Source organism: Nelusetta ayraudi, unplaced genomic scaffold (assembly GCF_046127955.1).
Source record: "Nelusetta ayraudi isolate G7.1 ecotype Tasmania unplaced genomic scaffold, CSIRO-AGI_Nayr_v1 ptg000008l, whole genome shotgun sequence".
Lineage (NCBI taxonomy): Eukaryota > Metazoa > Chordata > Actinopteri > Tetraodontiformes > Monacanthidae > Nelusetta > Nelusetta ayraudi.
The window spans coordinates 2221182-2236118 of record NW_027466058.1 but is presented as its reverse complement, the minus strand read 5'-3'; the positions used below and the strand labels follow the sequence as shown (position 1 = coordinate 2236118).

Below are 14937 nucleotides of genomic sequence, written 5' to 3'. Positions count from 1 at the left end.
TCCTGTGGCTTCTTTCTTTATTTAGGAGGGGAGCCATGGTGGGAGGCATCGGACAGTGGTGCGAGTCGGTAGCCAAGTGAATGTGCAACACTTTATGAGAAGACACTCTAATGTCCCGTGGAGCAAGAAGCAACACAATGGGCTGCCATACAGTAATGATTTATGTGCTGAGACATGAATACATAATATATTGAATGCCTTGTAGAGCGGTGCCCATTGTGCATTATTTATGTCTATATTTGGTATTATGTATGCAGCAACATTGAAGCAACTCAGCAGGTGACAAATTTCCACCAGATTTTTTCTGTTTTTTTTAAACCACGATGACAGTGTAATGTTTGTTAACCTCTGCAATTTTATTACTATATTTTATTACCATCATTAGGCAAAGACAATTTTGTATATCATTATTTATATGCACATATGTGTGTGTGTGTGTGTGTGTGTGTGTGTGTGTGTGTGTGTGTGTGTATATATATATATGTATATATATATATATATATATATATATATATATATACATACACATTCATGAATACATATGTGTGAGTGTGTGTGTTTGTGTTTGTGTATGTGTTACAGTATAAGATTTTTAGTGATGATTTTATTTGTTCATATATTTTTTTTAGTTGCAACTGTTTCATCTAAATTCTGAAATGATCTTTAATATTGGCAGTGCACTGTTTTCTTTGCACAACAGCGCCCTCTCCAGTAGAAGACGCCTTCACGACAATATTTTTGTATGACGGGCTACTTCTGTTTTCCAAATAATGACAGGGGTACTCATGAAGACTTCAACGCATTTACTCTACAATGCAAATGTTTTATTTAATATGCACAAAATAAGAGCAGCAGGACCAGCCTTACACAGGATAATATAGCTATAAAATGACATAAATAAACTCTCAATATAAAAGATGAAACGTTATCACACAAGCCATAAAAAAGGTATTTTGAAAGTAAATATGGAAAAATACAGTATCTGAAAGTGCAGTTTAAATAGAATAACCTTTAAGCAGTTGCAACAACTCTTCCTTCAGAATATATGAGCTTACTCGTACAAGTGTTGCACAACTGCTGCCGCCGATGTGCCCTGAGGTTGACTTAGCAATAGCTGCCAAAAATAGATTCATTTTGTGGGATACATCAGGCCACGTGTGTACGTGGAGAGGCCCGTCTTTGCCGCGATCCACTTGTTGTAGTTGGCGACTTGTGTGTAAACTCCTGGTTTGTTCCTGCGGGCACAGCCCTCGCCCCAGCTCACCACGCCGAACAGGAACATCCGGCCATTTACCTCGCACACCAGCGGGCCGCCAGAGTCACCCTGTGAGGAAGGGACATGCCACTTAGTCCACCACAGCTGTGGAAAATGCTGTCACACTAATAAAGCAATTACTATATATAGCCAATATTTTACAAATCATTAACTATTAATAAAATCAATGCAAAAAACAAAACAAACAAAACACTGTGCTGGAAATCAGGCCTTTGTGACTCTGAGATGGCTTTTAGTGGTTGCCTTGTTGTCTTCTGCTTGCCAACATGAGTAAGTATAACAAACTGTTTTCTGTGGAGTGACTAAACATACTCTTCCATGGAGATGTGGAGAGTTTGTTTTAATAGTGTTTTTCAAACACTGAAGTCAGGGATGAAAACAAAATCTGAACACAGCACAGAAATATTTTATACTCCAGAAATGTATGTTTGTGTACATAAATAATATATATGTACTACTGTGTTTTGCGCACGCACACACAATGAAACATACAACACGCTGCGTCCTTGTCTCACCTTGCAGGCATCTGTGCTCCAATCAGGGCTCCCAGCACAAAGCATGTTTTCAGTGATCTGATTCTCGTAGTACGCTCTTGTCTTGCAGACCCTCTGCGAGAGGAGGTTGACGTCTGCCTGTTTCAGGTGCTGCGAGTAACGCCCGTGTACTGTAAACATGGATTCCTTGCATGAAATTCACTCTGAAAGATCCTTCGTGAATTGTGGTGATTGTGCGCTACTCACCCTCTCCCTCGTATCCGAACCCTGCGATGCTGCACTGAAATCCGGCTGGAAGGTGGGTGTGGAGAGGAGGGAGGCACACCACGCGGGAGGACGCTGACTTTGCAGCGCATCTCCCTTGCATGCCTCTGATCCTCAGCAGTGCTGGATTTCAAAGGGGAAACACAGCGATGAGTCCCTCGTCAACCCACAGTCATCTAGGTCAGTGTTTTTCAACCACTATGCACACTAGTGTACCCTGAGATCATGTCACGTGTGCCGTGAAACATTACAGAATTTCATTGATTTGGTCTAAAAACAAAACAAAACATTCCATTGTGGAGTGATTGTGCTTTTTTTTTTTTTTTTTTTTTTTTTTTTTTTTAAAAGGAATGTAAGCCTATTTTCCTCCCAGGATATCAGCTTTGTGTGCATATAAACAGGTTTCACACTGAGTAGTATACATAAATGAATAGACTATATTGTCATTATTAGGTTAAAAAGTGTCATTTTATAATATTTTTGTTTGGTGTTTGTTTGTTTTTTCAATGTAAAAAAGGATGAAAACAACTGATCTAGGTCATCACACACAGGCTGAAGCTCTGCACACACCTATGTCATTGTTGAAAGTGTCGCCGTCAAAATTTGGATGGAGTATCAGTTTGTCCACGGTGAACCTCTGCTCCCTCTCTGGGTCTGTCTCGTTGATGGCCGTCTTCCCCACGTACACGGTTAGATCTCTGACATCAGTGCTATTGCTGCAAAACCCCAAACAAAAAAAACCAAAACAAACAGAAAATGTGTCACTCGTGTGAGCATGAGCATCACATTGCACACACACACACACACACGTGAGTCACAAGGCCATCAGTGGATGACACAGAGAAGGAAGTCCGAGCGTGAGTGTTGCGTCTCACCCTGCGATGAAACAGTGCGCGGCGGTTGCGACCCAGCAGGGCGAGATGAGGGAGCCGCCGCAGAGGAAGCCCTCACGCTGGAGGAAAATAGCGGCGAGCCACGGGTGCGACTCAATGGGTGTGAAGGAGCCGCCTACGATTTTGTTCGCCCTCCGCTCGGATGTCTCGCCACATGTCAGCTCTGCGAGGACACACAGAAGCGGACGGTGAGAGGAAGTTAAAAAAAAAAAAAAGAAGAAGAAAAGAAAAGAGAAAAAATATTGGTGCGGCTGAAACAGCAAAGCCTACCTGTGTCCTCGACATGAGGTACTTCCTCTGACTCCTTGGGACCTGAGCATTGGCAGTAAGTAAGGTCATGAATTAATCTTATAACATTTTGTCAGTGGATATTTATCTTGCAACCCATTGTTTAAGTCTGACTTACATCTGGGAATATCACAGAACTCCCTCACAATCCTGCGCCCCCTGCGGACACGGCACCATGGCATCAGGCTGTGGTCGGGATTCCTACGGTTCAGGGAGACAACTTTAAGCACGTGGCACCCCTCGACAACACGCCTCTCTGAAAACAGTCGGACTTGACGTTCACCTGCAGTAATTGTGGTTGCCGAGTCCTTGCGAATACGCGTACATATGTGCGTATCTGTTCCAGTTGAGGCACCTCCTGCTGTACGCCGACCAAGCGACGTCTCCCCTGTAGCTGCTCCCGTCCCCTCTCAAGCACGTGTCTAGAGGTCACGGGCCAAGAAGGAAGGAAGTTCAGTGTTCAAGGAAGTTCAGTCTACCAAATGCAGCTATGCGTGCGTGAAGATATGTGCTGATTTTCCAAGCAGCCTACCATTTGAGGCTCTGGATTTCGGCCTCCGCTTTCCTGAGAATGCCTGGAAGAAAGAGAGACAAGGTGGTTGGTTGTAATAACCACATGGGCAAGACATACAAAGTGACCTTCTACTAATATTCCTCACCATATCAACACTGAGGGCTGCAATCAAGACGACCATGACCAACAGTTTCATCTTCACTTCTGCTTTCACTTCTCCTTAATTGGATGTTTCAGTGTGAAGTTGGGCTAAAAAAAGAAGAAAAAAGAAATCACACACACACACACACACACACACACATTACAGAAGTGGATTTGAAACAAAGATGGGTTTGACATTCCTTATATGGTTTTCAACTTTGACCGTGCAATGGGACAGATGCCAGTGAGTGCTGACATAAACAGTGTATTTCCTTTAATTTCCTGTTTACAAATGCTGGCAAAGAAAAAAACAACAGAGTGGTGAAGGCTTAAACAAAAAGAAAAGTTCCCTGCTTTTTGCATACAAATGTCATCTCTCGTGTACAGCAAAGGCCAATAGGTAATTACAAAAAAAACTCACTACAAAATTGATTCATTCATTGGTTGATTACTCCTAAGCATATGCAAAAAGCAGTGTTATAATACTCACAATACAACATGTTTTTGTCTTTCGCATCTACAGTTTTTGGAGCAAGTCCATGGCATTAGTTGACTTGACATATGGTGACCTAATTAAGTGGTGCAAAGCTAAATAAAAGATGTTGTCAGATCAATTTACCTCTTGAGTCTCGATGAAGCGCTTCCTTGGTGTTCTCCAGCTGACCTGACTCCTATCTTAAATATGGACACCTGAGTTCAAGCAAGACGCACACTCCTGATCCAATGTTTGTGCCTGTCCTCCTCGCACACTCCCCCACATTTAACAAAAGAGAGGCACCAACTGGGAGGGGCTTGCTAAAGCACCACCGCCAATCAGGCCGTCCACCACAGGGCTGCGAGCGACAAATTTGTCATGTCCTGTGACACACTTGCAGTCCACCCCCTCTCCTTCCTCCAAAACCGGATAGTGTATACCCAAACTTGGTAATGTGTACAGTAGTGAAACAGAACAAATCCTCTTTAATTCATTAGTAGTTTCACTCATGAAGAGTTTGTCCCAGGGGATTACATAGAATACAGGTTCCGCTTTAATTTAAAATAAGATTCCTGGATTTTAAATGTTATAATTCCACTTTTATTTTTACTTATCACAGGCGACCATCTCATGTGCTAAAAAGGAATTTCCCTTCTCATTAGCTGTGCCTGTGTTAATTTTTCTCGTCTCTTGTGTCAAGTTCCCAAGATTCCCAAATATTTAGAGATTGTTCAAGCGGTTCTAAAAAGTGATAGAGTTAAGTGAAGATTGAACTATTAGATTTGCTTGGATAAAAAACCAACTGCCTGTATGAGCGCGATGCATTATGAACATCTAATGATAATGTGCCACCATTTCCTCAGAAACAATGCCCATTGTTTTGATATTTGTTTCATGGGGATTTCTGGATCCGTATTCTCTGACGCCTCTCTTACTCACATTTCCTCCTCTCTGATCATACAGCAGCCAACAACACCATTGATATGTTCATGGGAGGTGCAGCAGAGCACAGTTCCGAGTGAGCTATAAAACAACAACAATGCCTGATTGGAAACGAGGAAGCAATAAGATACATATGTGTTTTTTGTTTAGTATATGATAGATTTTTAAATTAAAGCCACATACAGGGGATTTGCCTGAAGAAAGAAAAAGCATACATGATGCAGGAGTTACTCAACACAGGGAATCCCACTTCTTGCGTTTGATACCTTTTCAGGTTTTACGCCTACAAACTCCAGTCTGGGCACGTCACTGTCCATTTACTCATTAAAGACACGTTGTCCGGAATGTTACTCAGCACACTGAAACAGTCTCTTAACATGGTTTTTTAAAAAGATCTAAATAGCAAGTACTATGAAGGGTGTGAAACAACATTTTAGAAGTAGTTATTTAGTAAATTAAAAAAACAACAAAAAAAAACTGATGATTTTTAATGTTCTGTGTTAAGTATTGTCCTGTATATTTTCTTCTGTTTTTCATGATCATTTTCACATGTGTCCAACAAGACTTAGAATGATAATAGCAACATTTAAACGTCAGTTCTCCTTTCCCCACAATGACGCATTCATGTAGTAAACTCAACAGGATATTGACGTTTTTTGCATTCATTTTTTCCCAGGAAAGATTAATACATAAATGTTGATGTCAACACAATAAATTAGAAACAAATATGACTAATAGGTCTATGACTATTAAGCCTGAAGGAAAATTTAAAACACTCTTCAAAGAACTACGCAGTCCTTTTTAAAATTAATACGAAAACACAAAAGACAGCTCGTGTTCAAAAGAGCCACCTTTACTCAGAAACTTTCTTAGAATTGCATGGAGGAAGTGTTTAGTCCCCTTTAAGTCATTTTCTTTGTCATGTATTTATTTTCTATTGTGTCCAAACAAATCTGTTTTGACTTTAATTTTTTTAAGCAATGCATCTGAAGTAGTTAGTTAAGAAGCAGGCATATTGACTCACTGTCCATTTCTCACCATGAACTCATCTTATGTGAATAAATCGATTTGGTAACTGTTTGTAGTCATGGATATTTCACACCTCTCAAACTGCAAATAGACTTACCCAGAATCCACCTATTCAAGGCACTGACACCTGACCACAATTCATATCCTGTCTCTAAACCAAAGGTTTCATATCTAATGAGGAGGAGGAGGTGAGGACCAGGCAAACAATGTCCAAGAAGTGTTGTTGCTTTGTTCTTAAGGTGCTCTGGTTTTCACAAACACAAGCACATATATATACCGTCTACAGGGTGTTGTTATTTAAAAATATAAAACAGACTCAACAACTGCATTTGAATAAAGCAGAAAAAGATTATTATTATTATTATTATTATTATTATTATGTCAGATGTGCATCACACACTGTAGATCAGTGTTTTTCAACCTTTTTTGAGCCACAACACATTTTTCATGATGAAAAAAAATCCCAACCAAGAAAATTATATAAGATACTCCATAATAATAATATCCATAATAACTTTTTACTCTAATAATGACAATATTGTCTTAATTTTTAACTCACTTGGTGTGAAACATGCATGGGCCTGTTTATAATCACACAAAGCTGATATCTTGGGAGGAATTGAGGGTGGAAAATAGGCTTACTAACATGCCTTTTGAAGCACAGTTGCTCGACAATGGAATGTTTCATGGCACACCTGACATTATCTTGCTGTACATTAAATGTGCCTCGGCACAGTGGTTAAAAAACACAGCTGGAGATACTGCGTTCCTTTTGCCACTCTCAATCTGTCCCCTCGTCTGACCATTATTTGGGGTGCGGGAGCCAAACCTCCCTGCAGAGGGCGCAGTCCTACAGAAGGCCTGTTTCTCCGTTGCCTGTCAGACACGCATGCGCAGTACCACTGTATACTTGGGGAAACCAACTTTCACTTTTGACAACGACGAACTGCCCGTATCTGCTAAACGTTCTACCTCAGAGTGTGATACCGTCGCATCTCAACTTTTGACTTTTGATTACGATGTGTGCTGACATCGTTTTTTGTTTGTTTTAGTTAAACTCCGTTACTCGAACACTACGAAAGTAAACAAGCCGTAAACAACACGGTTAGCAGACACAAGCAGAAATGAACTGACTCACACAGGAAGCCAACCAGTATTCCATCAGTCTACTCTGACCAGGTGAGCTCATTAATAGTATAAAAAGTTGTGGTTTTTTTTTCCGCGCTGTCACGTTACTAACCCAAATATTGTCTATGCGTTAACACAATTTAAAACTTCTTTGACTAAGCTAATGTTTCAGTAATTGCTAAATGCAATTCCAAGAGTTCTATTATTATTATTATTGTTTTTGACAATTTAAGATCGAACCAACAATCGAGGAAAAATAAGAGGAACAACAGAAACTAATGGTTCAATGAAACTCTGCTGGTCTGTAACAAAGAAAATGTTGAGCAGTTTGTCATGTCTCATGATAATGGCTGTCATAAGTCGACAAATAAATAAGCTAGGAAAAAGACACACACATAAGTAATATTAAGGATAATGAAAACAACTAATAATTTAACAATGCATAAAGTTTCTGATCAGTAACAGATGTATAATAACAGACTTCACACGATGGAGCGGACTGCGCTGAAGGAGGGCCAGCTCTGTGGCTCCTGGGAAATGAAGAAGAAACTGGGCATGGGTGGATTTGGGAATGTCTTCTTCTACCAACACCTTGTAAGTACTCCTAACCATGTGAAAGCTATTAAAGCATATCACCTCAATCAAGGTGGGTGTCATTATCATCTGTATTTGTGCAGGAGTCTGGAGAAAAAATCGCCGTGAAACTCTGCCGCCTGGAGTTGAACTCTGTGAGCAAACGCCGCTGGAGCAGAGAGATTCAGATCATGAAGAAGTCAGTCAATGGCCCACAAAAATGATCATAAATGCCTTTACTACACATTTTATTTTTGTTGTCCTAGTTAAGCATGTGGTCTGTATGCATGACTCTTTTGATTATAGGCTAAACCATCTGAATGTGGTTCAAGCCAGGGATGTTCCAGAAGAGTTCAAATCGATTGCCTTAAATGATTTACCTCTACTGACAATGGAGTACTGCTCTGGAGGAGACCTTCGTAAGGTACCAATTGAATTCAAGAGCACAGCCAACTGGTTCCCTTGCCCAACGACTCAACGATAACTTCTCTGCCTGTTTTAGCTTTTGAACAAACCAGAGAACTGCTGTGGTCTGAAGGAGACTGAAGTCCTTGTGCTGCTTAATGGCATAGGTATTTTTTCTTTTTTTTTTTTATAAAGCAATACGTTCCAAGTGTACAGCTAGTACATGTTGTCTTTCTCTGCCAAAACCAGGTTCGGGTATCCAGTATCTACATGAAAATAAGATAATTCACAGGGACATAAAGCCAGAAAACATAGTCCGACAGGAAGTGGAAGGGAAGGTAAACTTAAAGACACTTCATGCATGCGGCTTCTGTGTTTTGCTGTTCCACAAACATTCACTGACCACTTATCTGGTACACCATGCTAGCACCAGGTTGAACCCAACCTTTCCCTTCAGGATTGCCTCATTTTTTTCAAGGCATGAATTCAACAAGTTGATGATTGTGGAGAAAACGTCTAACATGTTCAGTGGTGATTTTCAGTATATTGCAGTTTTTATATTGGCATGGAGTTACAATGTAAAGCAGATGTAACAGATAAAGTGGCCATGAAGTTTTTTGATATTTCATTTATGCATTATTTTTTCTCCTTTTCTCCTCCAGATTGTCCATAAACTCATTGATCTGGGCTATGCAAAAGACTTGGATCAGGGCAGTGTCTGTACATCCTTCGTTGGAACACTCCAGTATCTGGTTTGTCAATAATGCATCACTCTGTAACCAAGTTTCTTTGACTTGAATATTCCAACTCTTTTCTTTATTTGCATTTGCATCTCAGGCTCCAGAGCTGTTTGAAAGTAAACCTTACACTGTAACTGTGGATTACTGGAGCTTTGGAACAGTGATCTTTGAATGCGCTTGCGGCTTTCGCCCCTTCTTGCACAACATGCAGCCTGTACAGTGGTGAGGCAACCAAAGAAAACCTGAAGCATTTGTTGTTTTTATATCGTGACAGACAGATATAAGAACAAGAAACGCTATTTGATACAATAGATATGTTTCGCATTGATTTTTGTTTAAATAAACTTGTGTTGTGTTGTTGTCCACCCCCTCCTTTTGTAGTACAAGTAAAGTGAAGAACAAAGGTCCCAAGGACATCATGGCTGTGGAAGACATGAATGGAGAAGTCAGATTCTCAGCACATCTCCCATATCCCAACAGTCTCAGCAGGTGGGGATAAATATACTCCTAATCCTAACCTACCCTATATTATTATTTATATCTTGCAGTCACAACTTCCTCGTTCTTACATTGTTTGAGTGCGTTCATCTATGTTCATAGGCCCATGTTGGAGCCGGTAGAGTCTCTGCTGCAGATGCTTCTAATGTGGGACCCTGCAACGCGTGGCGGAAAGATAGATCTTGTCACAAACAAGCCGGGCTGCTTCACAACACTCGACAATATTCTCAGCATGAAGGTTAGTTTCCTGAGGAAGAATCAAACCTTTTGAGAGTGTGGCTGACTCTTTCCCACTATTCCTCTAACTCTACTCTAGTGCTGACTCATCCACATTTCAGCCACATAATGTGAAGTGTTTGAAAGTACAGTTAAGTGTTAAGTAGAAAGTTTTGATGTGCTGTTCCTTTTGTGTCGTTTGCCAGGTGATTCATGTGTTGGACATGACAACAGCACAGCTGCACTCCTTAATTCTGGGGGCCGAGGAGTGTTTACACTCTCTGCAGCTCCGTTTGGAGACGCACACACAGAACCACATTGCCCCGCTGAGTCAGGAGCTGCTGCTGGAGACAGGAAACTCCCTGGACCCACGGGAACCACCCTCACGCTGTCTGCCAGATGGATTGGTATGTGGCACGCACACGTCAGCAATTATACGCTATCTCAAGTCAAGCTTTTTTTTGGCATTGATTTTCCCTTAAAAAAGTAAAATGTACCTCAGCTGAGTTATTATCCCCTTTGTGTTGTTGGCTTTCAGCAAGGATGCGACAACTCCATCATTTTTCTTTTTGATAAGAGCCTAAACAAATATTGTGGACCGCTTACAGCCCGACTCCTGCCAGACAGCGTCAATTTTATAGGTGAGTTATCACAAATAGTTTTACCTTGTACTTTAGAATATGATTTAAAACAGTGAGTATGCCTCAAGTATATCAAGACTTCCTCAATACCCATTAAAGGTTGCAAAAATCAATGAAAAGTGTGCAGGACTGTTTTACCTTTTACCCTGGCTGCAAACCTTGGTCTCACTGTTGTGTCACTGAGACTGTCGAGATATCGGTTGACAATTTCACACTTTCACACCCATTTTGCACGCTGTTTCAGTAAGGGAGACAAAGACACAGCTCCCCCTGTCTGCTCTGAGAAAGGTGTGGGGAGAAGCCGTCAATTATATCTGCGGACTGAAGGAGGACTACTGTCGACTGTACCAGGGACAGAGAGCCGCCACGTAAGCTCACGGAAACAAATACATAAGCCCGTACGGCGGACACATGCTTACCTTGTGTTTGTCTCGGTGTAGGTTGAGTCTGCTGCGCTACAACACCAACTTAACACAGTACAAGAACTTGCTGTTCTCTCAGTCGCAGCAGCTTCAGGCCAAAGTGGCTTTTTTCAAGACTAGTATTCAGCATGACCTCCAACAGTACAGCAAGCAGCAACACACCGGCATCCGTGAGTAACACTTAAAAGGATGCAAGCAATTCAAAGTCTTCACTGGAGAATTAAACGAGTTACCTCCTATTCTGTTCTTCTGAAGCTTCAGAAAAGTGGCTGATGACCTGGCAGGAAAAGCTGGAGAAGGCCGAAGAGTTCATGAAGGTGAGACAGCATTTGAATTCATGCAAGTTCAAAGCAGGATGCAGTTATTTATTTCAAATGTACATAAGCTGTGTTTGTTTCTCGCTGCAAGAATTCAGATGTGGCGAATCTGGACGAGGAGATTGTGGCTGTGCATTTTGAGATTGTGGAGCTGCAAAGGAGCCCATTTGCAAGGACACAAGTGGATGTGATGGAACAGCTGTCAGTAGTTTTGTCTCGTTAACCCTCTGCATAAAGCACAAATGTATATAATATAATATAATATGTGTATATATATACACATATTATATATATACATATATATATATATATATATATACATATACATATATGTATATATATGTATATATATATGTATATATATATATATATATATATATATATATATATATACAAATATATATATATATATGTGAACATGTATGTTCACTTTGTTTTGCTTAAGTTTGGAAAAAGAATTACATTTAAGCTGAAAAGAAATTTAATTTTAGATTTAGACAAATTATATACAGAAAAATACAACCATTGTGTCACAATACTTTTTTTTTTTTGAGGACTTGTCATGTCATCCAACTCTTCAACACTTTCTGCAATGCCCATGTTTAATGTTTTTCTTTTCCAGTGAACAGAAGGCTATTGAACTCTACAAACAACTCAAAGCCAAGTGCAAAAGTCAGCATCAGGGAAAATCATCGCAGCTTTCAAGCAGTAGACACAATAGCACTCTAGTAATGTAGTACTTTGTGCCTGAGCAGGTCCTGACCCTCCCCACGGATACAGCGACAGCTCTGACATGGTCAAGATCATCCTTCAAACAGTTCAGAACCAAGACAGGGTGCTGAAGGACTTGTACACCCACCTGAGGTACATTCATTCAGCAATCAACCAATGCACTCATTTAAAGCTCATCCTTGGTGTCATTACACAGTTCCTCCATCCTCAACCCCGTTTCTTCGTTTTATAGCACAATTCTTGTGTGTAAACGTCGCATCGTTGATTTGATCCCCAAGCTGGAGGCAGCAGTAGAGAACATAAAATCCACTGAGTCAGCAGTGATGCAGATGCAGATGGACCGGCAGAAAGAGTTCTGGAACCTCCTCAAGATAGTTTGTGTAAGTGTGTGACAAATCTTACATTTTGGAGCTTTTCAGTCTGTGAGATGATACAATTTTGCCAAGTTAAGATGTATTACCACTAATACTTTATGTGCCATTCGTATAGGCTCAGAACAGCTCCCCTGAAAATTCACTGAAGCCTGGAAGGTAAAATTTGAAAAAGATAAATAAATAAAATCATTCTCAAACAAGGTTTGAATTACTGAATATGAAATTTGTTTTCCATAATTTGTTTGGTGCAAATGCAAAAACATTGCCTTCAATAAAAACAAAACGATGATTTCATATAATTTATTAAAAGCATATAATTTCAAATTTATGTCACAAATATCCAGCAATCATTGTGCGATCTGTTTTTTTGTTTTTTTTGTAAATTTTCTCTTTCTTTTAGTGACGGTGTACGTGAATTACTGGATGAGAATCAGCGGTGTCTGAATCACCTGACCTCTCTGCTGCAGGGCAACACCCAGGAGATAAAGCACAGTATGATGGTATGTCACTTTGCACTTGCATTTTATAGTTACAAGACCATACATATGTTGATACCGCAATCAAATATCTAACTGCAGTTTCATAGCTGTAGAATCCAAGTATTAACATGTTTTTTCTTTTGATAGGAATTGGACTGGAGCTGGACTCAGTACGAAGCCACTAAAGTTGGACCTCAGAACCTGTAGGCACTGACCCTGACTCTTCACAAGGAATTAATACCAAAAAACAAAACAAAACAAAAAACAGTTAAAAGCTAGTACGCGTGCCTGGTAAAAATTGTTATACCATCTGAATTTTTTCTCATTCTTATACTGCAAGACGGTATCTGGAACAACGTGATGAAGCAAACCTCAATATTTGTGTTTAATTTAAACAGATTGTGTCAAACAAAAGTTACTTCAAGCTGTACCCAAGAATAACTTATTTTACTTGCATTGTTTTTTTTTTATTTAAGTTTTGGAGACTGCAAAATGTTACATGGCAGAACTGTTATTGTTTTTTATTTTATTTTATGAATGTGTATGTACACTGTCTTTTTTTAGCAACTGAAGTTAAAAAATATTAAATGGAAGACATCAACAATTCTTTTTTTCAATCAGTGTAGTCCAATTTTCATGGGAATCTCACCATAAGATGACATACGTTTACCTTTAACTGTAATAGTACAATATAAGACAAGAAATGAAAAAAGGAAACGCTGTGACAACTATATGCATACCCAAATACATTTATATTCATATGCAGCTGCTGTTGACTGTACCAGAAGGAAAAAATTAACTGGATGACTTGCACACTTTAAAACTTGTAAGGTCACATTACAGAATAACAATGTACTTGTAAAACGTCAAAATAAGCATCGTCCCAGCCCATAATAAATGTCCTTGTTAGTGTTAAGCGTGGTGGTCTCTGCACTTTTCATTCTCACCCCAGTACTTTTGCATGCGCGGACCTGAATGCGACTGGCTGTCACTCCTTGCGCTTTGCGACGCCCCGCCTCCCGCTAGGAAAGCTTCTCGCGCCAGCCTACCCTTTGTCACCCCTCTCTCTCCTGAGTACAGGATAAACGGTGTGTCATATTTCATTTGCTTAAAAGAATGACCGCCAAGAGGGTCTTATTTGTACGGCAAGATAGAGGAAGAAAACATCGAAAACTGTGCTGTAAATGTTGTCCAATAGAAATCTTTCTACTTAACATATTGTCGCAATGTATTGTGGGAAACGTTTTACTTCACAACGACGGAACAAACGTTAGCATTTTCATTGCAACCTAGCTGTCAGCGCGAAACGAATAGCAAGACAAGATGATATCGATGATATACCACTATTCAGTTTACCTTTCAACGGTAATTGTGCACCGTGAGCGACAAATGTGTTTCATTGGTAGTCTATATATTGTACATGGCTGCCTAGCTCCATTCGGATGTGAGGGCGAATCTGGCTGCGACATCTGTCACCCCATTGATCGCTAGGGTTGATTCGGCTGATCTGGCTGGCTAGGCGGGTGTCCCCTTCCTCCCTCACCGTTCCATGTGCGTCCCTCCCGAAGCCCTGCGCTCGGTGGAAGAGGACCGTGTACCTCCGACGGACGAGCTGTCATCGGTATACCAGTAGCTGCGCTCCCCTGCTAGAACCTCCAAACAAGCCCAAGGCCCATTTGTAGGAGACGTAGGGAAGTCAAGCTCCAAGCGTCAGACACATCCAAATGCGGCGCTGCACGTGGCAGTTTGCCTTGCTTTTTGAAATAAAATGAAACGGAAATTATATTATTGTGACTTTATCTGATTTAAAGAAAACGTTTGGCCTTCCCTAACCACGTTTTCTTTTAAAATTATTATTAATAGAGACAACATTGCATATTGATTGCATGTTGATTATACAACATGTTATATTGCATTACATATATACATCATATATAGCGTGTTTAGTGATCCTTCAACAAAAAAATGCGAAATCGCGTGCATTATTATTATTATTATTATTATTATTATTATTATTATTATTACGTGTCGAATTTAGTGTTTTATGGAATTCTAATTAAATAGCTGATACTTGGCTAAAAGTGAACACAAGAGAG

The 14937-nt window shown here is 40.1% G+C and overlaps 2 protein-coding genes and 1 long non-coding RNA gene across 4 annotated transcripts; 1 reads left to right on the top strand and 2 right to left on the bottom strand.

Annotated features, from left to right (window-relative positions):
• Positions 1–788: 788 nt before the first annotated feature.
• On the bottom strand, positions 789–4818 carry plaua (plasminogen activator, urokinase a). The gene is made up of 11 exons (XM_076018668.1): positions 4490–4818; positions 3875–3978; positions 3748–3790; positions 3499–3637; positions 3334–3416; positions 3198–3239; positions 2910–3090; positions 2605–2750; positions 2017–2157; positions 1792–1940; positions 789–1324 (listed from the first exon to the last, which is right to left on the bottom strand). The coding sequence occupies exons 2-11, from the start codon at positions 3923–3925 to the stop codon at positions 1130–1132; spliced, it is 1170 nt and encodes a 389-aa protein (XP_075874783.1). The 5' UTR covers positions 3926–3978; positions 4490–4818; the 3' UTR covers positions 789–1129.
• Positions 4819–7208: 2390 nt separating this feature from the next.
• On the top strand, positions 7209–13757 carry LOC142883636 (inhibitor of nuclear factor kappa-B kinase subunit alpha-like). Of its 2 annotated transcripts, none has more exons than XM_076018667.1 (22): positions 7209–7495; positions 7924–8038; positions 8122–8216; positions 8324–8441; positions 8520–8589; positions 8672–8760; positions 9085–9174; positions 9260–9384; positions 9544–9651; positions 9763–9898; positions 10083–10283; positions 10415–10517; positions 10762–10885; positions 10958–11109; positions 11195–11256; positions 11348–11457; positions 11879–11928; positions 12012–12120; positions 12221–12368; positions 12478–12518; positions 12763–12862; positions 12989–13757. In XM_076018667.1, the coding sequence occupies exons 2-22, from the start codon at positions 7934–7936 to the stop codon at positions 13046–13048; spliced, it is 2196 nt and encodes a 731-aa protein (XP_075874782.1). In that variant the 5' UTR covers positions 7209–7495; positions 7924–7933; the 3' UTR covers positions 13049–13757. The 2 variants fall into 2 exon arrangements, with proteins under 2 accessions (XP_075874782.1, XP_075874780.1); XM_076018665.1 differs by having other exon boundaries at positions 7910–8038.
• On the bottom strand, positions 13298–14889 carry LOC142883639 (uncharacterized). The gene is made up of 2 exons (XR_012926067.1): positions 14198–14889; positions 13298–13911 (listed from the first exon to the last, which is right to left on the bottom strand). It is a non-coding gene; the product is annotated as an uncharacterized LOC142883639 (long non-coding RNA).
• Between the last annotated feature and the right edge of the window lie 48 nt (positions 14890–14937).